Source organism: Psammomys obesus, unplaced genomic scaffold, assembly GCF_907164565.1.
Source record: "Psammomys obesus unplaced genomic scaffold, mPsaObe1.curated_primary_1811, whole genome shotgun sequence".
In the NCBI taxonomy this organism is placed as follows: domain Eukaryota; kingdom Metazoa; phylum Chordata; class Mammalia; order Rodentia; family Muridae; genus Psammomys; species Psammomys obesus.
In genome coordinates, this window is record NW_026596117.1 from 122256 (window position 1) to 147572 (window position 25317).

Sequence of the window (25317 nt, forward strand, 5' to 3'; positions counted from 1 at the left end):
CAGAATTTATCATCTAAGCATATAAAATTATCAAAGAATTAGAAAATGAGTAACATGACTTAATTTAACATCACCAACTAGCTGTTTAATTACACACAATACCAGAACTACAATCCCGGATTCTTAAGAGTTAAATATTCTTTCAAGCCTATCATCCCTGCACATATTTAATGAATCCACAGGCTTTAATTCTGACACCAGTAAACAGAATTGTGACTGTATAGGAAGGTATGTTAAAAGTGACAGAATGATACTTTTAAATACTGACGATCTTGTATTCTCTGCTGGCTTACAAGGAGACACAAAACACAAAACCATGTGCTCACTTTGCATGAACTCTAAGTAAGAAACTGTCAAAAAAAAAAAAAACAAAACAAAACAAAAAAAACCCCAAACAAACAAACAAACAAAAACCTGCCAAAATTCATGTTCCCAGGTTAGGTAAGGTTCAAATCAAGAAATTAAAATGTAAAAGAAAATAAAACCTTTTTCTTGTGTGGTTTACTTTGTTAGAGAATTGTTACAAGGAAGGATTGACAAAAATGTGAGAATACTAAAGACTAAGAAAACTATATAAAAAATCCAATTGCAGAAGATGGTAACAAAAAAGCCTAATATGGATCCAAAAGTCAGATGTACAGTGAACTAAAATCACCAACCCAATCCCACTCCATGGGATTTTATAGAGAACGTATTATTATGCTTATCTACTATAAAACTGGCAACCAGACAAGGAAATAAAGCAAGTGTCAATCTTTATCAATTTATTTCATACAAAAAAACAGTAGCAATGTTGAATGTGGAGTTATCTTCTGCTGCCACAGACGCAAATTTTGAACATTCCAAGCCAATGTACAGTTTAGAAGGAAGGCTAAACAACAGCATCAACCATGCTACTGAACATAGGAACTTTTTATTTAAAAAGATTAAAAATTAGATAGCAATGTCTTCTTAATATTGCTCTCATCATTGAAGACTAAAAAAAAAAGAAAAGAAAAAGTGACTTTATAGGTTTAAAAAAAGAGGGAAGAGGAGAAACCAAAAGACTGCTACAACACTGCCATATAGTCAAACCATCATACTTCTTGATAGCAGCATTATTTTTACTGAACCATGTGCAGCTACATGTAGAAACAAAGCAAAATACTATGGCAGTTATTGATCAAGATCCAAAAGGAAGAAAAGAAACAAACAAAATAACTCTAGGATGAATACACGTAAAAAGAACATTTATGGAAAATGAATCAATATCTACAATCTTGGACTGTTCCAATCTGCCCCAATAAAAGTGTAACTCAACTGTCAACTGTGCATTTTTGGCGGATCTGAGTTTTCCAGTTCTTATTCTACTGCATGCTTGGAACAAAGGTGATAATAAATCCTTCTACACAATGAGCTTTAAGTAGACAGCTGAAAATAAATTTACTACTTGTAAACACACACAAAAAAAAAAAATACAATATTTTTTATCTTCAATCAGTGCTTCCAAAAGCACATTATCTTCGATAACGACCTCTCTCCCCTCGGTCTCTGTCCCGATCACATATTCTTTCCCTCTCTCTTTCTCGATCACGACCTCTGTCTCGTTCTCTGTCTCTTCTGTTATCTCTAGGTCGGTCCCGCTCTCGTTCCCGATCTCTTTCACGGGGTCTACTTCGCCGACCACTGACAACAGCTTGTGTGCGGCGAAGAAAATCATCCACCCTCATATCATAGTCATGCTGGAAAAAAAAGAGGAAATGGGTCAGCAAAGCAAAACTCTGCATGAAATTTGAGTCCTTACAGTTGTCTGGCAAAACCAGAAAATGTAACCATGAACTCATGGAATGCAAATGTGACGCTTATCAGCACTAAATAGAATTTACATGTCTTCCTGTAATTTCCCATTCAATTGAAGACTTTTCCATCTGATTCTTTTAGTAAGACATAATAATAACCCACTCAGTCATAACCATCAACTGACCACTCACTCCATTCCTTTTTAAAGCCTACATACTAGCAATTATGCTTAGTATCTTCTTTTATGCAACACACCTTTAATTCTACAAAATAAACAGCAAACTGTGAAACTCTAGGAACTGTGGTTCTAACATTTTCTTACAACTTCTTCATTGTTAATAGTAATTTAAGGATTTCAAGTAAATAAAATTTTGGGGAATCTTATAAACTATAAGAAAATTTAAATCAAATCTACTATGTACCCACATATAATTCACCTACAGAAATTCCAAGTAGTCCCCTCACACCTCTGCCTTCTGTGCACTTACTACTCGTTTATCTCTGTATCTTGCTTCATGTGGTACAGGATGGTGTCCTGAGTAAGGGGGGTGGGCTTGAGGAGGTGGAGCATGGTGCTGGTAGTAAGGATGGTGTGGAGGCTGTTCCATTCCCGGGTAAGGAGGCTAAAAAAACAAAGATCTACATAAAAATCTATCAAATATCCTTATAGACATATCCACTCTCAGAACGCCTGTTCCCAAATCATACCCCCAGTTTGACCATTACTATTCATATACATTAAAAACAGTGTTTCCCAAAAGTCTTTTCGTTTGTTAAAATCAAAACATGTATAACAAAAACATGTTTTTACCTTGCTACTTGCATCATTTAAATTCAGAAATAAAAAACACATGGTGCTTACTAAAATCAAAGCACTATCCCTAAGCATGTTATACTTTCTTGACATTCAATGCAAAATTTACAGAAAAGAAAGCCAGACACCAAGAGGTTAGGCAACCAGCCTACAGTCACACTACAGAAAAGGTTGTAACAAAAAAATGTATACACAGCTGGGATACAATTGCAGTACCTCAGGTTCTGGAATCATTTACTCACAAATCTCTTTCCAAAATAAAATCCAAGACCTGATGAAACTTACTATTTCAATATGGAGAGATGGCTCAGTATGTACAAACAACACCTGCTACCAAGCATCATGGCCCAAGTTCAATCCCTAGGACTCATACGTCTATATATGTGGCATGCACATGGCCACAGCAATACCAATAATTAATGTAATTTTAAGGTACAGTTATAAAATAAAGGACACATGATAGATTATTTTAGTGTCATGTTCATCTTAGTATTTCAGACTCAAAAGAATTTTCAAACTTAATCTGTATGTGTAACATAGTGTGAAACTACGCTTGAAGTAAAACCAAAGAAAAAAAAGAAGACACCTAACAGCATTTAAAAATGAAATGACGAACAAGAAATGCAGAGGTATTTCAGCTACCAAGTCTTACTTCTTGGAAACTATGTTTCTAGGTGTTATTACCATCTCAGAATATACTAAAACATCAAATTTCTTTGAAAACAGAAAATTAGATCTCAAAACTTAACCCAGTCTTATTTTAAATTTATACTAATTATCACATCAGGTACAATTAAAAACTTCACGTGAATTTTGTCAATTTATCTTCTGCACAATCCTACGTTGACACTATCTGACTGAAAATTAAACTATATGAGATGGTCATAATGTTCATTTATCAACATATATGCAAAGCAAGCATACTTCCTTGCACAATCTACTCAGTATCTATCTGATAAGCCAAAGAAGAAATGAATGGCCACTGAATTTTATGAATGAAGTAACAGATGTTATTATGGAACTTGGTCCAAGAGTTAGAGAAAAATGGGAGAAAGATGAAAATATAAATTTAAACACCCAGGAAGAAGCTTATACTAACCATTACCATGGTATGCCTTGTATTTATCTATATTAAGCCCATAATAACGAGCGTAAACAAACAACTAAATTCTTTCATTATTCAGTTTCTTTAGGAATAGAGTAATGCAAAAATAGAGCAATACAAACCATTCCTTGCCAAGGAGGTGGTGGTCCCATGTTATGAAATTCCCTCACATAATCATTGTAGGACTAAAATAAAAGATGATATTGTCAATAATAAATTAAAATCGAGGGAATACAAAACAAACCAGGTCCTAACTTTAAATATGTAAAATTTAAATGCTTACCCCATTTAAAAATACATCTCGGCGAACTCCTGAAAATCGTCTGTTGGGAATAAGATTTGTGAAACTAAATTCAGGTAATTCACAAACTAGTTCCAAGAATGTAATTCAAAGCTAAGCAAGAGTGAACCCAACTTACCTGTCAACTTCCTGGTATCGGGGATCCTTTAAATACCCTGTTCAAACATCAAGCATTTTAGTAAATCAAATTTTTATGTTTTTACTATGGCATTATCATTAAGCCTTTCTTACCCTTGTTTCAATTCTTCCCATGAAAAATTTACTTTAAAAGATGTTACCCTTTAACTACTACAGAGGTTTTCAAATGTATCATGTGCGTTAATGGCACATGAGTGTAACATGTGAACTTGCTTGAGGACACTGCAGCAGAATGGCTTTTAAAGAATGATGACCTATCACCTTGAGAACTCACAGCTAAGTTTTAAAACATGAAGACCCAGAAAGGCACAACATTGCAAAAGCTGAAAAACTGAACGTATGTATATTCCAAGAATCAAATAACAAAGCAAGTATCTGCTCCATGCCCAGTTTCCTTTAGGAAGGATCCAACAAACTAATATATAAAAATGCCTGACTGGCCCTGTTACTGGGGAAAGTACCTGTCTTAATGTAACACAATTACCTCCTTTAAGGGAAAAAGATGCTTCTATGAAGCTACTTTTTTACAAAACACTAGGATTATACTGCTAACCAAAACCAAATTCTAGGGAGTTTTATAAGTGTGTTAGTGACTATAATTGAAATATATCCCTTCTTTAATCCCAATGAAAACATTAACTGAAAATTTACACTTGGATGACACGCCAAGTGTTTACCATTGCTCTCCAAAATGGCACCAATTTATTATTTTTTTTAAAAAGGCCTAATTTCTATTTTGATTTCCAATTAACGCTGCATACTACAGGAAACACTGCGCATTCACTGGGAACAGAAAGTACATAAAAAAATAGGTCATTGTTTTTCTACATCTTACACATGAAGATTCAAAAGGACAAAAAATTGCAAAAGCTACAAAAATGAGCATATGTGCACTCCATCAATTTCCAGTTCTCCAAAACTTTCAAAATTTTCCAGTTATGCAAAGGCAGCAATTTCAGGTAACTAATAAATTATGACTCACTAAAATAGACTGAACAAGCTAAAAACAGTAGAAGAATACAAATTAAAACTAGTAACGATATCCTAAGGATTAAATTAAATTGGTCATGCCCTAGATGTTCTGTACTTTTAAACCTATTAAATGTATTTTTGTTGTTTTAATAATTTTATATCAAATAATCTTCAGGATTATAAAATATTAACCTGGTCTCTGGTGAAACTCAGGGGGATAGTCAATCCTTGGTTTCTTTCTGCTGTTATGAATATCATAATCTTCTGGTCGACGCCTACACAAATTAGACACATTAGAAATTAAACCAAAAACAGCTGATAAAACAAACAGCAAAGCAAGAGTTTGACAGAGTTGAGTACAAAGAATAGCCCACGGCTTCCTTAAAAAAATTGCCTTTTTTTGGGGGGGGGGGGGTGAACAACTTAAAATTCTTAAATCTTAATTCCTCAAAGGCAAACCTTACACACTGCTGAAGTGGATCTCTCTGTAATTTCACACTATGAGACAACCTCAAGGATTATCTAATTCAAACCTGCAAACCACATTTTAGTGGTCTAAGCATATATGAGCAGTTCTTTTAACAAGTCCAAGTTTCCCAAATGTCACCATTCAGGTGAAAACAGAGGAAAACCATACCAGAAATTATGCAATATTCAAGTCTAAAATTTATATAACTACTGCAAATTTAGATTCAATCTAAACAAAATCAAGATGTCTTAAATGATACCTGTGCTTCACACAAAACTATACTTTTCATATGATTATACAGAAAGTTTCACATTAACAGGAAAGCTTTGAAAATGTTATTTGAAAAGTTAAATCTTAGTAACATTTACCTTCTTTAATAACATTAGTAACTAAGGAATAATTTTCCAGACAATGCCTTGTAAAATGGCTCTCATGACTTCTCATGTAGTTAACAGTTCATAAAACTAACTCTAAGTTTAACTTTAGAAAGTGCTGTTAATTTAGAGGAATATTTTTCACTGTCTTTCATGAACGTTGATAGCTAGCATAACAATACAACATAAGATACACTTAGCATTTAATAAGAACTAAACAAAATGGAAAACAAAAGTTCCAAAACATTTAAGGGAATAAGAATATCCTTTTACTATTAGTTTCAAATATATAGCATATAATAACCCGGCATCAATAAGTTTTCCGGCTGTTTCTCTAAATATTGAATATTAACTTTTGCAACAAATAACTCAAACTGCAAAGTTAAATCCAACAAAAACAAGTACTGCCCCCCCCAACAGAAAAGAAACAGTTGCATCTACAATAAATAGTACTAAGAAAATTAAAAGCTGGTTCATAAACATACCGCTTTCTTGTAGTTTGGGGAGTGCATTTACGACCGGTATAAAACATGATAGTAACAGTTCATATAGTAGTCCAACTACTGACTGTAAGCCACATACATAAATGGAGGCCCTGGCAGGCTTGAGAGAAGGTGGAGTGGTGTTATAAGTATAGTTTGCAGTCCATTGCAAAACTGAGGAAAAACTTCATTTGTATATACTGTATTGCACTGGAAATCTCTTAGCTTAAAACTCCAAAAGACATCTTGGTGATCAGTCCTTTTAGGCCAAAAGTAAGGGGCTCTGCCAGGTTTCCTCCTACCTATTCGACAAAGTCCTTCTTAAGCTCAAAGAAATGGGACTCTTGTTGGATTATCTGTACCTACCACAGGTTGTTTCCACCAAAGGAAACTTAACCAAAGGTTTCATCCCATCAACCACACATCCAATAGTCTTTAGTAGAATATTTTAGATTTAGCTGTATGCAAATCTATACAGGGGAAGGTGTTGGGTAGAAGGGCTTAAATCAGTTCTTTTCAAAGACTTCTCTCCAATTCTGTAACAAGTTAAACCCCCTTTTCCTGGAAAATGCTGTTTAGTTCATAAGGTAGTGATCAATAACCATGGCGATCCTCTAAAAAACACTTTAAGTCCACAGGTACTGCCAGCATCTGGAAAAGTTGTAAACAGACACAGCAACAGCCCTTCGTTTTGGTTTGTTGCCGGGTCTCCCAGGGCCACTTGATCCCCTTTGGAAAGAACCTATTGTTTTCAGAAGCTCAGCAGGATGTGTGAATTCACTGGGCACATGTTACAGAATATGTGGCAATGGGGTTAACACATCACGGTGACAAAATTGGAAACAGTCCCAATAATGCTCCTCTTGAACATGAAATAACTTAAAACATTTTATCCTCTAAGTGAGGCGTCATCTTCTCAAAAAATATTAGTGATCCTTTATAAAAGTCCCATATGTGATAAGGCTTATCCAGAGACACACCTGAAAGAAAAGGCTTTTTATAAAATATTAACAATTTTTGCAAATACAGACTTCCTCCTCTTCCTCCTCTCTAGCCTGTTCTTAGCAACAAAATGCCTACCTCATTTCACTTGCGTACTGTATTATCAGAGCACTATCTAGTCTAAACTGGTCATCACTTGTTAGCAATTTTTTTCTGCATTAGGAAAGATCCCCATTTTCCTCTTGAAAAATGACTGAGACCAAGGTGACCATGTGAAATCCTCAATGAAGCCACAAACTAGTCCATGCAGCTTGATTTGAGGATTTTCTCTTTCTTCTTTACCGCAGGACAAACTTTTGACGAATCACATTCCTCCATCATGTTATCCCGATACATGTGCCTATTATCAGTCCAAAGAACGTTTCTAACCTTCCCACATCCCGGACTGGTTCTCGACGGGATGGACGTCCTCTTGATCGAGGCTGAGAATGCATTCTTCTCTTGTGACGCATTTTATGAATGAGCTGATACAAGTCAATACTTTCATCAGGGGGAAACAGAAGACAAAGCTGGGTTCCACATTCAAGTTCAATTTCCTGGAATATTGAAACAGCAATTAACAGACAAAATACAGTTCTCAAAAGATTTACAGTTTGCTTGTGCACAAAAGTAAACACCAACTTCAAAGATTTTCTTTCCCAAGGGGGCTAAACACAAGATTCAAATTAATTACAGGTTTATAAAAACTCTTGCAAAGTGTTTCATGTATTTGTAAAGTAGAAACAAGTATAGACTCATCCAAAGTGCAGCCACCAAAACCACATTATTTCCTTCTACTCTAGTTCATTCTATTCAAAAAAATATTTGTGTAAAATATAAAAATAAGTTATTCATCTTACAACAATGAAGAAAGAGTATGTCTAAGAATCAGAACTGAAATATCTACAGAGGCAGACTAACGTACAAGCTTATACAAAATTGTTACTTTAAATTATCAACATTTCCACTCACAAGCAATAGGAATAATATGAAAAACTTCACATAAAGGAATTATAAGCATAAGAAGTTTGGATTTACTTTAAATCACTATCCATGTTCAATTTAATCTGCAAACTTTATAAAACAGATGTATGTGTATATATCTGTCTTTTCAGATTAAAAGAAATGGGCAGGACCAAAATGGCAGCACTCGGAGCAGAGCTCTTGCTTCTCTGAGGTGAACTAAGATTGAAAATCCCACATCATGTCGAAGCTAAGCCGGGTCACTCGGAGCCTCAAGAAGCCCGAATCCAGCGGTGTTATCTGGATCATCTTGCGAGCAGGCCAAGCTATACCCGGGCCTCCACTAGGTCCTATCCTGGGTCAGCGTGGTGTCTCTATCAACCAGTTCTGCAAAGAGTTCAATGAGAAGACAAAGGACACCAAAGAAAGCATTTCCCTGCCCATAAAGATTTTTAAAGTCGGACAGGACATTTGAGAGCAAGATTGGGCAGCCCACTATTTCCTACTTTTTGAAGGCAGCTGCTGGGATTGAGAAGGGAGCCTGGCAAACAGGGAGAAAGGTAGCAGGCCTAGTGACTTTGAAGCACATCTATGAGATTGCCTGTGCCAAAACTAAGAATGATGCTTTTGACATACAAGATGTACCCATCTTCTGTTGTCTGTTCCATTGTTGGCTCTGCCCGCTCCCGGGGCATTTGTGGGGTCAAGGACCTCACTGCAGAACTGGAAGCTTTCCAGAAGGAGCTAGCTTTGTTTTTGGCTGCTCAGAAAGAGGCATATTTGGCAGCCCAGAAAGAAGCTGCCAAGAAGTGACCCCAGCCTTCCACACTGGATTTTGAAGCAAGAGGCTGAGAAGGGGTCACACAGAGAAAGCCAAGCCAAAGGAGAGGAAGGCACTTCACGGCAGCATGATTTATCGTTTCCTGATTTATACTTCTATACGTATGGCTGTGCCAAAGGATCAAACCTAAATAAACACCCTATGCCATCAAAGAAATAAATTAAATAAATAAATGAATTAATTAATTAATAAGTGGGCAAATTTCTATTCAGAAAAAAAAAAAAAGTCAGACATGTTAAATAAATTTCTCTGTGTATCCTTGGCTGTCCTTGAACTCAGAGATCCAAAAGCCTCTGCCTCCCAGACTGCTAGGATTACAAGCACGCATCATTGTGCCTGACTGACAAAATCTCAAAAATATACTACAAATTACAAAACTCTGTAAGTGTATGCTTCATCAGTACTTATACTAAAATCAGAATGATAGACATGAATAGTATGGCCCTTGAGAAAGAAGATGCAGATTTATGAAGCATTCATTCAAAATGAAAAACTACAAAAACTGGACCACTTCTCTTTTATTTTCCTTCAGTTTTATTAGTGAAAATACCATTTATATGAATACCAATATTAATGGATCTTACTAGTCAGTCACAATCACAGGAATCAGAAATTACCCAAAATTTTCTCAATTTTTCACAATCTGTCTCTTTCTGACAAGGTTTTAAAGTGTCCTTTAATAAAGGTCTATAAAACAGCTGATTAATGTAGCTTAAAAATTAAACAAACCTGTCCATCACGCCCAATCTTTACTGGCTTATGTTCATTCCAAGGATTGGTGAGATGAGCTGACTTAGTGAAGGGTAATTCACGCCTAAACATAAAACAGTATAAATTATTATTCTTTTGCAAAATCTTTTAAGGGTGTAGTACTACTTCAGGGATTAAATATATTACCTGTGAATTTGACAAAATATAAAGAAACACTTACACTGGTGGGGAATAAAAGCCTCTACAGAGAGCCCCTTTAAAACCTTTTTCTCCCAAAAAGTCTAATACAGGAGCTCCTTATCTTAACAAGAATTAAAACTTTTGTGAACTCAAGTTGAAAATACATTTAGTACTTTCAAACTACCAAGCACAGCTTATCAACAGATACAATGTGGAGCATGGGTTATTTATATAATATAACAAGCACAAGGCAGCTAGAGGAAAAAATAACAATAAAAAGCACTAATGAGACTTCAATTACCTGTCTATAGTGAATACCAAATTAATGAATCTATAATACAAATTAAAATAGCCAAAAGATACCCAAGGTTGAGCTGGGCACAGTGGCTCTGGCCTGTAATCCCAGTACTCAGGGAGGCAGAGGCACATGGATTTCTATGAGTTTAAGGACAGCCTGGTCTATAAAACAAAACCTTACTAGAAAAAACTGAGAGAAAGAAAGAGAGACAGAGACAGAGAGGGAAAAGGGGGAAGAAAACAAAAGAAAAAAGATAACCAAAGTTGGTGAAATAAATGGCACTTTACTACATTTCTTTTACAAGTAGATAGAGCTCCACTGGTAACTGGCTTTGTTCAATGCATTTTTTTTCTTACAAGCTTAAAACATTCACAAAACTGAAATCCTACAGCTAACAAAATACATTTATTTACAGAATCACAAGAAGTATAACAGCAGAATACCAAATATAAAAAAATTCTCTACAAAAGCAGATTCCTCACTTATAGCTATGATTTTTTTGGTACCATCAGCCGTAACTAAAGAGAATGCACACTGCTGGGCGATACTAGTTATCTCAGCCAGGATATTAACAGACAAATGTGATGCCATAGAAAAATAGAATATTTAGGCTATACTAAAAATATCATCCTTGATCCATAAACCACACTACCTATACTACAGAATTATCGATCTAATCACCTTTTGAATAGATAAGCAATGAAAAAGAGTGCATATTGACACTGTCAATATTCAGTGCACCAGAAAATATGCAAGGGTTGAAGACTTACTCTACGGGGGACAAATTTAACAGAAGAATATAAAAGTGAAGCCTTTTATGTGACAAAACAGTAGTTTGGATTAGAAGAAGTAAAAACAAAAGTAGGTTATTTGGAATAGATGACAAAGAACTGAAAGTAAAATTATTCAGTAAGTTTAATGAAATAAATGGTATTTCACTATAACACTATAGGGTATAGTCTTATTCTGAACTAATCCCAGATGGCAATATGGTCACTTAAGCATTCCTCCTTTCCAGTGAGTAAAAAGCTCACTGAGTTCCAACTTTCAATGTGCCTACAAAATGCCTTAATTATTGGGGGATTCAACAACCTTAGAATAGGTTTCAGAACTCGAGATAATATTTTTTAGCTCTGACAATCTAATGTAAATAGTATTTGTAGATAAAAACAAAACTCATCCTTCAAATTGACTGAGAAGAAAAAAATATCAAAATAGTTAAGTATCCACTGTCCTCCAGAGCTTTCATGAAATTATACTTTAATAAAACTTTAGTGTTTTTATATATATATAAGCATATTTTCTTAACCTGAAAATATTTTATCTAGGTACATCTACTAATTTAAAAAAGTAAAAACCCTTTCTGCCTTAAGCTTTATCTAGTCTAGGTAGGCTAGACTATTTTCGGGTATCTTCATAAATTCCCTTGCCTAACACAGTTCAAAGCAAGTTAGTAAGAAAGACTCAATGTAAAGAAATATATTTAAAAGAAATATTAACAAAGTTCATTTTGTAAGTTAAGAAATTTATCAACCTGAAACTATAAAAATCAATACAAGTTACACATAATCTGCTATAAAATATGTTTGTCTCTTGTTCCCAAAAAAGCATTCTCTCCAAATAGTTCACAATGATACAACTAACAATATTTTCTCTGGCCTTTACCATTATACACCTGCAAATAAAAAACAATAATGAAAGTAACTTTTTTAAAACCTGTTTCAACTAAACCAATAACAGGTTATCAAACTTTCATAGAATTCTGGCACCAAGTGTGTGTGTGTGTGTATGAGGTCAGTACTCTCTCTCCATCAAGGTCCTAGGGTTCAAACTAGGTCCCTGGGTTTCAGACGATGTAACTTTACCTGATGAGCAATCTCACCAAAATTTAAAGCTTGTATTATAACATAAGTAAATTATTTTCTAAATAGCTACACATATAAAACCAGGAAGGGAAAAGAAAGAGTTACCAACATCACCAAGTCTCATTTCAATGCACTGTAATTATGATGTTTTTACATGTTATAGACACTTATTTTTGCAAAATATTGTATAAGAGACAAAAGATACTTTATTTAAGCAATTTTACATTTAACAAAATTTAGGTGCCTTTTAATTTTTGCTATAGAAAGTTAACCATAAAATCGTGGACTGGAGAGATGGGCCAGTGTTAAGACACATTCTGAGTTCAGTTCCTGGCACCCACAGTAGGCCGCTCACAGCTAGCTTAACTCCCATCAAGATACAGCGAAACTGATGTTCTTCTGGACTCTGCAGGCACCTGCACTCACATGTACACACACATATATACAGTAATTTTAAGAAATAAGAGTCAGGAGTAGCACTGCATGTCTTTAACCCCAGCACTTCATAAGAGGCAGAAGGATCTCTCTTGAGTTTCTAAACTTTTGCCAGTCTACGTTCATGAAAAGAAACTTTTTTCTCCTCGTTTAGTTTCCTGAGTCTTGACTTAATATGAAGTTTGGCCTGGCTTTAACTCAGTGATGTTCCTGCCTCAGGTTCATCCTATGTTAGTGTTACAGACCTGTGCCACCATGCTTAGTTTCCTTATCTGTAACAAACACTTCTAATTCCTTTGAATCCCAACAAAATCAACTTATAAATAGATCTATAAGTTTCAGATACTTAATGTTAAATGTAATAGATATGAACATGCCATAAAATTATCACTTGCTTAGCCTTTTTTGTACAATGATTTGATAGGACTCTGAAAATAGTGGTAATGTAACTCTTAACCTCCGAGCCCTCTCTCCAGCCCCCGAAAACATAACTAATGTCATAAAAATTAATCAAGTTTTCTAATAAACACAGTTAAGTCTTACTCTTACTTAAAATACCACAAAACAGATTAAACACGTACTAATGTCCTAAAACCAAACTGTGTGCCAATGAATAGCCCCAAAGTCACTGGACAACTCTTTTGTAATAAAATATACCAGATCTTTCTGGCAATCTGCTAGAAAAACTGTATCTTTCCTCTCAGCACAATGAATTAGCTTACAAAGGCAGTGAACAGGTAATGTACTTTGTTTTTATTTTTAACACATTAACGTCTTGAATACAAGTAAGTCTAAGAATAAGGAACCGCACCACCACATCCTACTCCCAAGAGTACAAGATTCAGAAATTAATCAAACCACTACAGACCTTTTACCTTAGTCTCAACCAGTTGCCCCTTGAAAACATGCCAACTTTATCTGTACTGATGTAACTAACCTGCAAATCCAGTCAATTTTAAAGACACCTCCAAGCATTTTAGCACTCATTCCTGCTGGAAGCACCCAATGTATAGGAGAGCCGCCATGATGTGATTCTGAAGACAATCTGGCAAAACCTAAGGGAACAACAATGTCACAAAATAATTTTGTTAAGTGTTAATGGGACTATTGTTTTATACCCAATAACAAATTACTTTTATTCTTACCTTGAAATTTTCCACTTTCTCTGACAGAAAATATTAAGATAACACTCCTTGCAGATCTGAATGCAAGATTTAATTTCTTCTCATTTACAGGCAATGTAGACCATACACCCTATAGAAATGAGGCAAAGATCACCAACTAAATTAATACAAGTTTGTTAACTATAGTGTTAAAAAAGTAAAAGTTACTATGTTGGTATTTGAAATTTAAAAAAGATGTAACAAAAGTCTTATTTGCTAGATTTAAAAAAATTGGGAGTTACTTATCTGATAAAACATGAAGAAATTATCACCTTTACAAAACTTAAAGGGGATTGTCAGCAAAAACTTATGATCTTATGGAATTCTAAATCAATCACTACAATTATTCTATACTACTGAGAGGTGAATCACAACGTCTGTCTTCCTGAAACAGGGCTGTGCCTAAATCACATAACTTAAAATAAGTTGAAGAGATCTGTTAGTTATTTAGACCCCTAAAGAAGTCTAACCACTTTTTATCTTAAAAAACAAAAACAAAAAACAGAGAGATAAAGTAAGGTTTAGGCAAAGCAGCTCTCATTTTCTTAGAGCAATCTGTGTTTTTTTGTTTACACTTCAGCGCTTCACTACATCAGCTTAAACAAACTTCAGATAAACAAAAGTATAACTAGCAAAGCTACCTGCTTATTGTTACTTTCTTTTTTATTGTTTGAGTAATCACTGACCCAAGTTAGAAACAATACCAACTGAAATATGGTTAGAAATGTGAACATTCTCTGATAATGTTGAAAATATTACTGAATTTAAGCTAAGAAACTGAAACTATTACACTAACTGATGCTAAACACAAATGTACTTTCTTCTTCAGTATCCTCCAGCAACTAATAAATCTTCTGGTAAAAATATACAGTGCATCTTTAAAGGTATGGCTTTCCCTTCTTTCTAAATCTAAGTGACAGTACTTTAACATATAACAGCTGAATATAAAATGAAATATCAACAAAACATCTATTACAGTATAAATGTATTAATATATATACAATATAAATATAAATACTACAGTACAAATGCAATCAACACTGTACTGTTATTTCTAGAATAAGATAAAAAGGTAAATTCATACCACTACCAGGTTTCCTTACTTGCCACAAACCAGATCTGGAGTGGCAACTGGGAAATTCAAAGCATCGTATGCTACTGGAGGTTGTTTTCATTTATCACTTCACCTCATCCTTTCAGGATTAGTACTGTTTCAACGGGGCTGATGCTAATACCTTAGCTTTGGCAAGAGACACGTTCTCATGGTTGTTACTCTTTATGAGGAAAAATCTTGCATCTTGAAGGACATACTTGAGTTTACTGGTTTGATCTGAAAAAAAAAATAAAAAGAAAAAGAAATCCATTTTCATTAATCATAGACATTACCACATATAGGTGTTCCAACTATACGAAATTAGCCCTCCAAACCCAGCTAAACTGTAAAAACTCTAGTCACCCAGTTAGCCTAGAAAGCTCAGGCACAACACAATAAAGCAAAACTAAGGAGAAAGAGGCAGCACTGCACAGAGCAGCCTCACCCAGCAATGTTCCGGTATATCAGACCCATGCTTAAATGTGACAATGGCTCTAACTTCTAGAAACTTTTATGAGATTCAGTTAAAGATTAATCATAGACTATCATGCTGTTAAACATGTCCAAATATGTGAATATACCAATAACTATGTACAGAAACTAAAATAGAAAGCAGACACAAAGCACAGTTCTCTGTTTAAGCTTGTACTGCTTTTCTCCTTTAACATGATATATCGGAACATGACCACATTAAAACCAATTATTAATGGTGACCCAATAAGGTAAAATAATGACTTTATGGAGCATGCAATGAAAACAATTTCAAATTTAAATGATACCTTTTCGGACAGCACGAACGGAAGATGATAATTTCTCATGCTTCTTTTCTGAACCTGTATTTAGCCAAAGTACATTTGTTCAGATTGAGCTTTAATAGATGAAGACAAAATTTCTACAGTCTTGTCACATAAAATTCTCATTCAAGACAAATTAATTCTTCTTGACGCACCCACACACACAAAAATATTTCTCAATGTGTACGAGTGTTTTGCTTTTTGAGTTGTTCGAATTTTTTCTTTTGGGGGGGATTATTGAACAGTCTCCCACTCAGAAAACTAGTCACTGAATCATCATCTTCCAAGAGAAAAAAAAATGTGAAAATTGAAAATTCCACTGAAGCAGTAACAGAACAGGATTAAAATAAGAAAAAGCTTAGTCTCCTCTAGAATTATTACACTGAACATGCAAAATTCAGTACTAATGAACATCAATAATTTACACTAAGCTACAATCTCCACACTTTCTAAAGCAAGTTATAGTCAGTAGTCTATGATCCTAAAATTAAGTGGGGTTACCTGCATATGACTCTGACGCAGAACTGCCACTTCTATCAAAAACAATGGGTGATATGCCTCGCGCTCTCTTCCTTTCCTTCTTTTTTTCATCTAAAACAAAAATCCAGACAAGTTTTTAAAATAGCACACTATAAAAGAAGCTAACATAGATATTTCAAATGAGAACCTGTACTGCATCTAGTCGTTATTCAGCTCTTCAACATTAGACATGTTTGTCTTCCCTGCTCAACTTTCTCACATCTCATTTAAAAAAAATACTGCTAAATAGCATGTTTCACCCTGTCACACATTTCAAACAATAAAAAAAACACATAAAAAAGAGAAATCAGGTACTTACTTAGATGCTTTATAAAAACTTTTCCAAAAGGGAGGAAAATTTATAAAGCAAATATAATTTTCTTCAATAATACTTAGTATGTGTTTTGTACCTATCATGGAGTACTGTAGTAAGTCGTGCTGTTTGTTTGAACTACATTAACCACCTTAATCACAAGTGTTATTGCTATGTACTCAAACTAGCATTCCAATCGGAAAACACACACATATGAACATAACTAATACTGATTCCATAGTTCTCTGTCTTCAATTCTACTTTACCATTTCCACTCATTCTTTTTGTTTACCTTAAAATTTACCACTAAGGTTTTAATGGTCCATGTATTACTTAAGAGAATGGGGGATCTTCAGTACAGAGAAAAGGGTTCAGGTTATATATTTTATAAGATCTATATCAAGTTTAATTTGGAACTTTATAAATATATGAGGAATGAAACTGAACTGAGCTCTCATGCCCCTTGTCATTGCAGTTATAAAATGATAAACCCCTTTAATTGAGAGATAAGAAGTAATATCAAGCCAGGTGTAATGGCGCACACCTTTAGTCCCAGCACTCAGGGAGGCAGAGGGAGGAAGATCTGAGTTCAAGGCCAGCCTGGTCTACAAAGCAAGTTCAGAAGAGTCAAGACTATACAGAGAAACTGTGTGTTGAAAACTAAGAAACAAACAAACAACAACAACAACAAAAAAAAAAAAGAAAAAGAAAAAAAAAAGGAATATAAAAAATAATTTTTTTTTGTAAAAACAATGGAAATCTGAAAAGAAATTATCAATGGTTACATATATAGTATTCTTCTCTATAACACAGTTAACTGCTTAAAAACTAAATTCTTTTTCTCTCTTAATTCTTAGAACACACTCATTGAGATTTACAAATAGGAATTAGAAAAGGCCTTTAAGTTAAAGAATACAATACTTGTGTGCTCTATTCTTCCTGAGTAAATGAGTATTTTACAGATTTTTGTTGTTTTCTGAAAGCACTAATGCTTACTATGACATGCCCTAATACAAGTGTTGGAGACTGCCCATGGTACTTTTAATATGAAGCAAGGACATTCTGGAAATTCTTTAGTAATGACACCAAGAACTTAAAAGCCAGGTGGGTCACTCTAGGACTGGCTAAACTTCTGCTGTTTTTTTGTTGTTTGTTTTTTATCATCACCATATTTTTTCAAAGCTGTGATTTTTTTTAAAAATTTTCTTCCCTGAACCTTTTAAGAGTAAAAATGTACAAATTCCTTAGCCTGAAAGAATAATACAATTCTTGTAGCTAAAATCCCTCACAGAGATAATATAAGGGGAAGGGAAAAAAAAAAAAAAAAAAAATCAGTGAAGATCTTTGCCCAACTGAATTTATAGCACAGCAAGCCTGGCATTAATAAATAAAATGAAAGGAATTTTTAGCATATTATATGAACAACTTCCACTAATTCTAAGTACACGGAGCCTCAGATATCAAAAGCATAATGAAACTCTCCTAACAAAATAAAGCTTTTTCCAATCAGTGAGTTATTTTAAAATTACTAAAAATTCTGAGAAAAGTACTGGATAAAGTGGAATCTAGAAAATGAGTGATACTGATATTAAATATGGTCCCTAGTACTTATAAACTAGCATATCCAAATCAAAAAATTCCAGTGACACCATTTTTCTTTCAAGCAATATTCAAAAAATTACCTAAGAAAAAAATACCTATGTATAGTGTCTTAAATAGGCTCCACATAAGGAATTTTCAGAATTATAGGCATCTCTTTTAAAACAACCTACTAATAAAAATTATTGATTTGCTGTAAAATGATATGCTACCCTTTCAATTTAAAATGCATTCTGTAAAAAAGCAATGTAGTATGAAGTACTCTACTACAGTAGCTGATTAATATAAGAATTTAATAAAAACATTTCAGGTCCTAATCTTTTCAATAAACCCCATTTATTTGATCAATACCCAAAACATACAATTCCCATAAGAAAATTTCCTCTATTCCTATGTGTTGTTGTACAGGCCTCCAAAATAACTGGAGTCTTCACGTTAACAAAACTTTTTGGTTTTGCTTTTGAGACAAAAACTCACACATAGGAGGAGGCTGGCCTAAAACCCACACAATCTTCTTCCCAAGTACCTAAGATTATGGGCTACCTCAGTCAACTCATATGCATAAAATAAAAAAATAATCTTGTGTCTCAGGAAAAAGAACGTGTGTTTATGGCTCAATTGCCACATGTTGAAAACTAAGGGGCTTCCTACCATGGAAATGTCCTAGTGGAAAAGTTCCATGTGAACATACGTCACATGCACATGTATCTGAATAACTTGCTGTCAATGATGAAATACTATGAACCTATAAAATTAAATATACTTTCATATATAATAAATCACTATTTCTAATAGGATCTCAAGGGCAGGCTGTTTGACCCCCACCCCAGGGGAGGAGCAGTCTGTTAGGCCACAGAGGAGGACTTTGCAGCCAGCCCTGAAGATACCTGATAAAACAGGGTCAGATGAAAGGGGAGGAGGTCCTCCCCTATCAGGGGACTTGGAAAGGGGCAGGGAGGAGACCAGGGAGGGAGTGTGGGGTTGGGGAGGGAATGAGGGAGCGGGATACAGCTGGGACACAGAGTTAACAAAATGTAACTAAAAAGAAAAATAAAATAAAAAAAAAATTAAAAAAAATAAAAAATAAAAAAAAAAAAATAAATCAATTCACAGCCAGGAAACACCCTAACTAAAATTTGTGAATGTTACTCAAAATTATTAAAATTTTGATATTCAGGGACCTATATCTAACTATAAAAGATGACATACAACCCTTATCACTTCCAAACACTCCCCCCCCCCAAGAAAAGGACAAACTGTCCCATAAAAACACAGTACCTGATCCATCTGTTCCTGAGCCAGATCTGACAGATCCATCTGTGAAGGAAACAGATTCAGAACCAGAATCACTGGCCTCACTTCGGGTGTCATAATCATTTCCCTCTTCCTTCTGATCTCTCTCATCCTGTTCATACTCTTCCTCTTCTTCCTCCTCCTCCTCCTCCTCATCTTCCTCCTCATCCTCCTCTTCATCTTCCTCTGCATCTTCATCCACTTCCTCATCATCTTCTGCATCTTCATCTACCTCTTCATCTTCCTCTACATCATCTTCCACTCCTTCCTCGTCATTCTCAGTGTTGTTGCCCTGTTCATCAGAAGAACCACTGCTCCCGGTCTCATGGTCAGAGCCATAGTCTTCAGAGTTCACCTCTTCCTTTGAAGACTGGCTGGATCTGCTTGCACGTCTATCAACTTCAAGCCCCAGTCTCTGATGTTTAAAGAAAAAGGGAATCAGCAGTCATTAACAGATAAGGTCAAGATGAATAAAGAGTTCTAAGCCTCAAAAAGAACTGCTTTATTATCTGCAATAACATTTACTACCTCAGAACCATCTGGTGTAGGAGACTTGGCTCTTCTTTCAGAATCCCTTTTCCGTAAACAAGTTTTTTCCGGTTGACTCTTGTAAGGTTCTCTGGAGGAACTGCTTGACAGACGAATTTTTCGATCAGCATCTAGACGCTTGTTCCTTTCAGATCTTTGATAGTCTTCATTTTTATATTCTGGAACTGACTTTCCTTTTGTACTAACTATTCTTTTATTATTGCTAACAGATGAACTTAGTGGCTTAGAAATCAATTGTCTTGAATGGATAGAAGGCTTTTGTCTCTTGGTATCCGTAGATTCCAATCTTTCACTTTTCCTTTTTGATCCTTCAAAACAATTTAAAAAGACATGCAAAAGTATTTGCATTACTACATTAATTTCATCAAAATGTATAAATAATGTACTTCAGATACAGGACACAAACAATCTTACTTCTTTAAAATATCTCCTATAATATTTAAACTCCATAACAAATTTAACTAAAATAGCTTTCCAACTGCAGAAGCGCCTCTATTTAAAAGTGTTAAATACTATTTTTATTACTTCATGTGTGTTTTGCCTGCACGATGGATGTGTATGATGTGTTTGGCGCCTGCAGAAGCGGGTGCAGGATCTCCTCTAAGTGAAAGCTGCCATGGAAGCACTAAGTCTGACCATGGTTCTCTGCAAAAGCAAGTGCTCATAAATGCTAAATCATTCCCCCAGCCTCTTAAGAGTACTTTTATTCACACCAATTGGGGTCTGTTATGCAGAATAGTTTATTATGGGCTTTTGGTATGAAGTGCCAAGGAACAATTACAAAAACATTTTTCTTAGGAAACTGAACTGTAAACTTTAAGAGACACTAATAGAAATCTTACCCTTTTTCTCATTTTTATCTTGTTCACTTTCTGGATTGTACAGTTCATCATCCTGCTCTGGTACTTCAGTCAAAATATCATCTAAAACATTAAGTTCTCCATCTGCAAGCAAATATAAAAATTAGAAATAAGGTCAGTATCATTAATCATTCATTCATTCATTCATTCATGGTTTTCTTCGGGACAGGGTTTCTCTGTGTTGTAGCCTTGGCTGTCCTGGACTGGCTTTCTAGACCAGGCTGGCCTCGAACTCACAGAGATCCACCTGTCTCTGCCTCCTGGAGTGCTGGGATTTACAGGCATGCACCACTTTTAGTACATACTAAAAAGCATTTATTTTGAGTAATTAAGAGTGTTCATAACCCTCAAAGGGGTTTTACTTAAGGATCAAACCAACTAAAAGAGTGGGAAGAGTTCAATCAAGTAATCAAAGTTAGTATCACCAGGACACAAATTACTATCACAAAAACTCCAAATGTGAACCGCTTAGGAAAAAGTAGTATTTTTTGATTTTCACATCCAAAAATGCAAAATCTGAATGTCTAATATGAAACACCAAAACAAACAAAAACAAAACAAAACAAACAAACAAAAAAAAAAAAAACAAACCCCACTACTTCATGCTATAGGAAACGAGACAGATTAATATAGCCGTATCTGAGGCTTAACTGAGAAAATTGGTGAAATCCATGTACGGCTTGAGTATTAATTTTGTGGTTTTGATAGTATGCTTTGAAAAAACTACTCAGGACCAAAGATGTATCACACTTACATGCCTCTATGAATATACCCACATATTCACTGAAGGCAGATTTAACTTGAAGGTAAAACAATTGCCATAGAGAAAATGAGACTGACACAAAGACAAATGTGACAAATGGTAAAATTTATAGAATACAGTTGAGTATACAAAATTTCTTTATACTACTTCTATAATTCCTTTACCTGAAATTGTCATTAAAACAGTTTAAGAATTAAAGCTACTGAGACTGAGTAGGGGGTTCTCAAAATCGACATCAACCTGGGATACGTAGCAAATTAAATCCTGTACTGTAGCCTAAATATTTGCAACCTGCTAATAAAAGAGATTTACTTGGTCAGAAAAGCAGCTATCTAAATTGGCATAGTCCATGATCCCCCAAACTTAGAATTCAATTACGTCTTCCTATCCTCAAACCAACAGGAAGATAAATCTTAGACATATATAGAAATACCAACTTAAATCAAGTATGCAGTATATATATTACAGCTCAAGACACATGATAAATCTTGCAGTATAAAAATATCTTTGCAAACTTACACTGGTAAGGAACTGTAAAACATCATAAAACCTGATGAAACAATTATAGTAAACAACAAAGCCCACTCAAAGCACAGTGAGGTTAATAATTTGAGTCCACATATAGATTAAGCACGACTCTTCCTACCAGAGGAAAAGAATCAGCATAAAGACACCTACAACTACTAACACAATAAATAGAGAAGCAAAATTACACAAAAAACAAAAATGTTGTCTTTCTATTTTTGAAAAATCAGAAAACTAGTTATTAGCATGATTATTTGACTTCTCTGCGTGCTTTGAATATTTAATTGTACTTCACTTTTCTAAAATGAAGATTAGTGAAAAATCAAAGTATGTTGAATAAAAAGGATCATATCATCTAATGTGTTTTCACATAAAGATCTCTGAAGACCCAATTGATGGCAAGTACATTTTAGACTCTATATAATTCTTTTTAAATAAACAAATGGGTTACGGGCTGGAGAGATGATTAGTGGTTAAGAGCATATACTGTACTTGTAGAAGATCTGGGTTCAGCTCCTAGAACACATTATGATGGTTCACAATCATCCATTAACTCCAGCCAGTTCCAGGGGGTCCAACACCACCTTCTGGCCTTTGTGAGCACCAAGTATGCATGAGGTGCTGACATAAAATAAAACACCCATACACATAAAATATAAAACAAAATAAATTGGCAGATGTTTAATAATGACTGCTCAAAGCTCTTTACATAGTCTTGAAAGGATGAAATCAGGCTAGGCAGAGGCAGGTGGATCTCTATAGGAGCTCGAGAACAGCCTGGTCTACAGATCGAGTTCCAGGCAGCCAGAGCTAAACAGTGAAACCCTGTCTCAAAACAAAAACAAACAAACAGATGAAATCAGTTATAGAAAACAGTAAAAACTACCAAAAAAATAGGCAGGTCAGTGAAAATAAGCAAGTCTTTTTATGAAATAACTCATTTCAATGAGAAATAGCCTAAAACCCAGCATTACAACTCATGCTAAATTTGATATAAAATTAAAAAAATACACAGATTGATTTAAAATTCAATGGCACATTTACATCATAATTCCCTATAAAAAGCAATTTTACAATGCCAAGTTCTTGAGAAATTCAAGTTTGGGTATTAACTGCTGTTTTAGAAAATGGTTACAAACTTTTCCAAGATAAATATCAGCCAATGCCTACTTAACACAAAACACCTTATTGCTAACATGTTAGCACTTTCACTTAAATGACCACACAAAACAAAGCCAGCATGTTTTCTCATCAGTACTTTATAGATAAAGAATTAGAAGCTCAGGGCTACATAGGTGGCTCAGGAGCTAAAAGCACTTGTTCTTGCAGAAGACCAGGGTTCAGTTCCCCGAACTCACATGGAGACTTTTAACTATCCTTAACTCCAGTCCCAAGTTATCTGATGCCCTTTCTGAACTCCATAGACATCAGGCAGGCACATGGTGCACAGACTTCCCACAGGCAAAAACACTGCTATACATAAAATAAACAAATCTTCAAAGAAAAAGGAAATCTGACCGCAAGTACTTACTTAGTGCAGATGGATATGAGATTGGAGTTCAAGCTTTCTAAGACTACAGTTAGATGGAGAATAGAACATTAAGTACTTAACAGTAGTATGAATTTCAAATTAATGTGCCCAAAGTCTTGGCTGTAATACCTAGTAACATTTAAAATTCACTTAATACAGAAAACTAATCTTCTAGATGAGTAGTTTTATTTGTATTATAGTAATAAGTATATAGTCTTATCAAGAAGTTGGCAGATATATGTAACCAAAAATTTTTGTGCCCCACAAAGCCTATCTTATCTTTAATAAAATGTTTTGCTATTCCCTGGTGTAAATGACCACAGTTTATTTTCTCTATCATTGAACCCACTAACATATTTACTGACATAAGATGTATAGGAAAGAGACTAGGAGATGAAGAAATTCACGTTATCTATCCTATTGTATAGAAACTGAGAAATCCAGTCTTTCTGAGCTCTAAGTTTCTTCACTTCCAACCACACATTAATAACACACAATTATTTAAATAAAAATGTAAAACATACATGTGACATGAAAGAGGATGAGATGGGGGGAGAGGGCTTTGAGGGGCAGTGAGGTAGGGAAGATAACACAAATAATTAGGAAAAGAAAAAATATATACATAAACTACTAATGAAGTATTGCAACCCATAAGCCTTTCTTACGACCGTGTGGGTCTTAAACCTTGTGCACCTCAGCCTTTTTATTTAACACCTCAGGCTCCATCATATATAAAGCCTGGTTCAGAGGTACATACATGTCCCAATTATCTGAAGACCCTATCCTGAAACATGATGTTGTAAGACATATCATTTTTCATTATTGTTCATGTTTCTGGAGAATCAAATGGAGTCTCTCAACGGTTTAGAAAATGATGAAAGTATCTTAAGAATGACTCAAGGGCTGGAGAGACAGCTCAACTTTTAAAGGCTAGGCTCACAACCAAAAATCTAAGAACAGCCAAAAAAATTGACTAAATCCAAAACAAAGAAAACAGGGCAAACCCAGCAACACCATGCTTACCATTTTTAGAGATAACCAATAAAAACCTATCCAGGTTTGTAGAGAGGGAACACAAACTTCTTTACTGCCGGGAGAAATGTCCAAGTGGAAGATGTTTTCAAAACTACTAAATAGCTTTAATTTTATTTCTAGCATTTCCAAGTTACAGCTTAAAAAAAAAAAAATCAATGAGCAACCTGGTGCAAGATTAGAAAAGAAAGGATTTCCAGCTATGTCTGAAATGACTTTAAACATACTTTTGCAGTAGATTTATGGGAAATGGAATGGATATTCAACCACCTCTAGTATCAAACACTCACCCGAAGTTTAATTCTTTATGTAAAACTAAAAAGAACATATCTTTTCTCATTAGTATGCAAATTTGTTTTTGTCTCTTTTTAGTTTTTTGAGCAGTTTCTTGATTTTGTTTTGTTTTTTTGAGACAGGGTTTCTCTGTAGACCAAGCCAGCCTTGAACTGACAGAGATCCACCTGCCTCTGCTTTCCTGAGTCCTGGATTAAAAGTGTGAGTCACCATGCCTGGCTATTTGTTTTTGTCTTTAACAGTAAAATTACATTATAATTATTATCCATAAAAGTTTGACA

At 34.7% G+C, this 25317-nt stretch overlaps 1 protein-coding gene and 1 pseudogene across 7 annotated transcripts in view; one reads left to right on the forward strand and one right to left on the reverse strand.

The window, feature by feature from the left end:
• Positions 1–749: 749 nt before the first annotated feature.
• Positions 750–25317, reverse strand: part of Ythdc1 (YTH N6-methyladenosine RNA binding protein C1) — a 30027-nt gene continuing 5459 nt past the window's right edge. For 2 of the 7 annotated variants that reach the window (XM_055629290.1, XM_055629288.1), the window contains 16 exons: positions 20874–20975; positions 20011–20339; positions 19468–19897; positions 16260–16349; positions 15744–15797; positions 15107–15201; positions 13854–13962; positions 13646–13763; positions 9949–10033; positions 7806–7972; positions 5302–5384; positions 4118–4154; positions 3982–4045; positions 3821–3883; positions 2268–2402; positions 750–1721 (listed from right to left, as the gene is read on the reverse strand). In XM_055629290.1, the coding sequence (XP_055485265.1) occupies positions 1497–1721; positions 2268–2402; positions 3821–3883; positions 3982–4045; positions 4118–4154; positions 5302–5384; positions 7806–7972; positions 9949–10033; positions 13646–13763; positions 13854–13962; positions 15107–15201; positions 15744–15797; positions 16260–16349; positions 19468–19897; positions 20011–20339; positions 20874–20975 (2186 nt within the window). In that variant the 3' untranslated portion in view covers positions 750–1496. The remainder of the gene's footprint in view (positions 1722–2267; positions 2403–3820; positions 3884–3981; positions 4046–4117; positions 4155–5301; positions 5385–7805; positions 7973–9948; positions 10034–13645; positions 13764–13853; positions 13963–15106; positions 15202–15743; positions 15798–16259; positions 16350–19467; positions 19898–20010; positions 20340–20873; positions 20976–25317) is intronic. The other 5 variants (XM_055629289.1, XM_055629292.1, XM_055629294.1 and 2 more) reach the window with 3 other exon arrangements.
• On the forward strand, positions 8620–9191 carry LOC129692798 (39S ribosomal protein L11, mitochondrial-like; annotated as a pseudogene).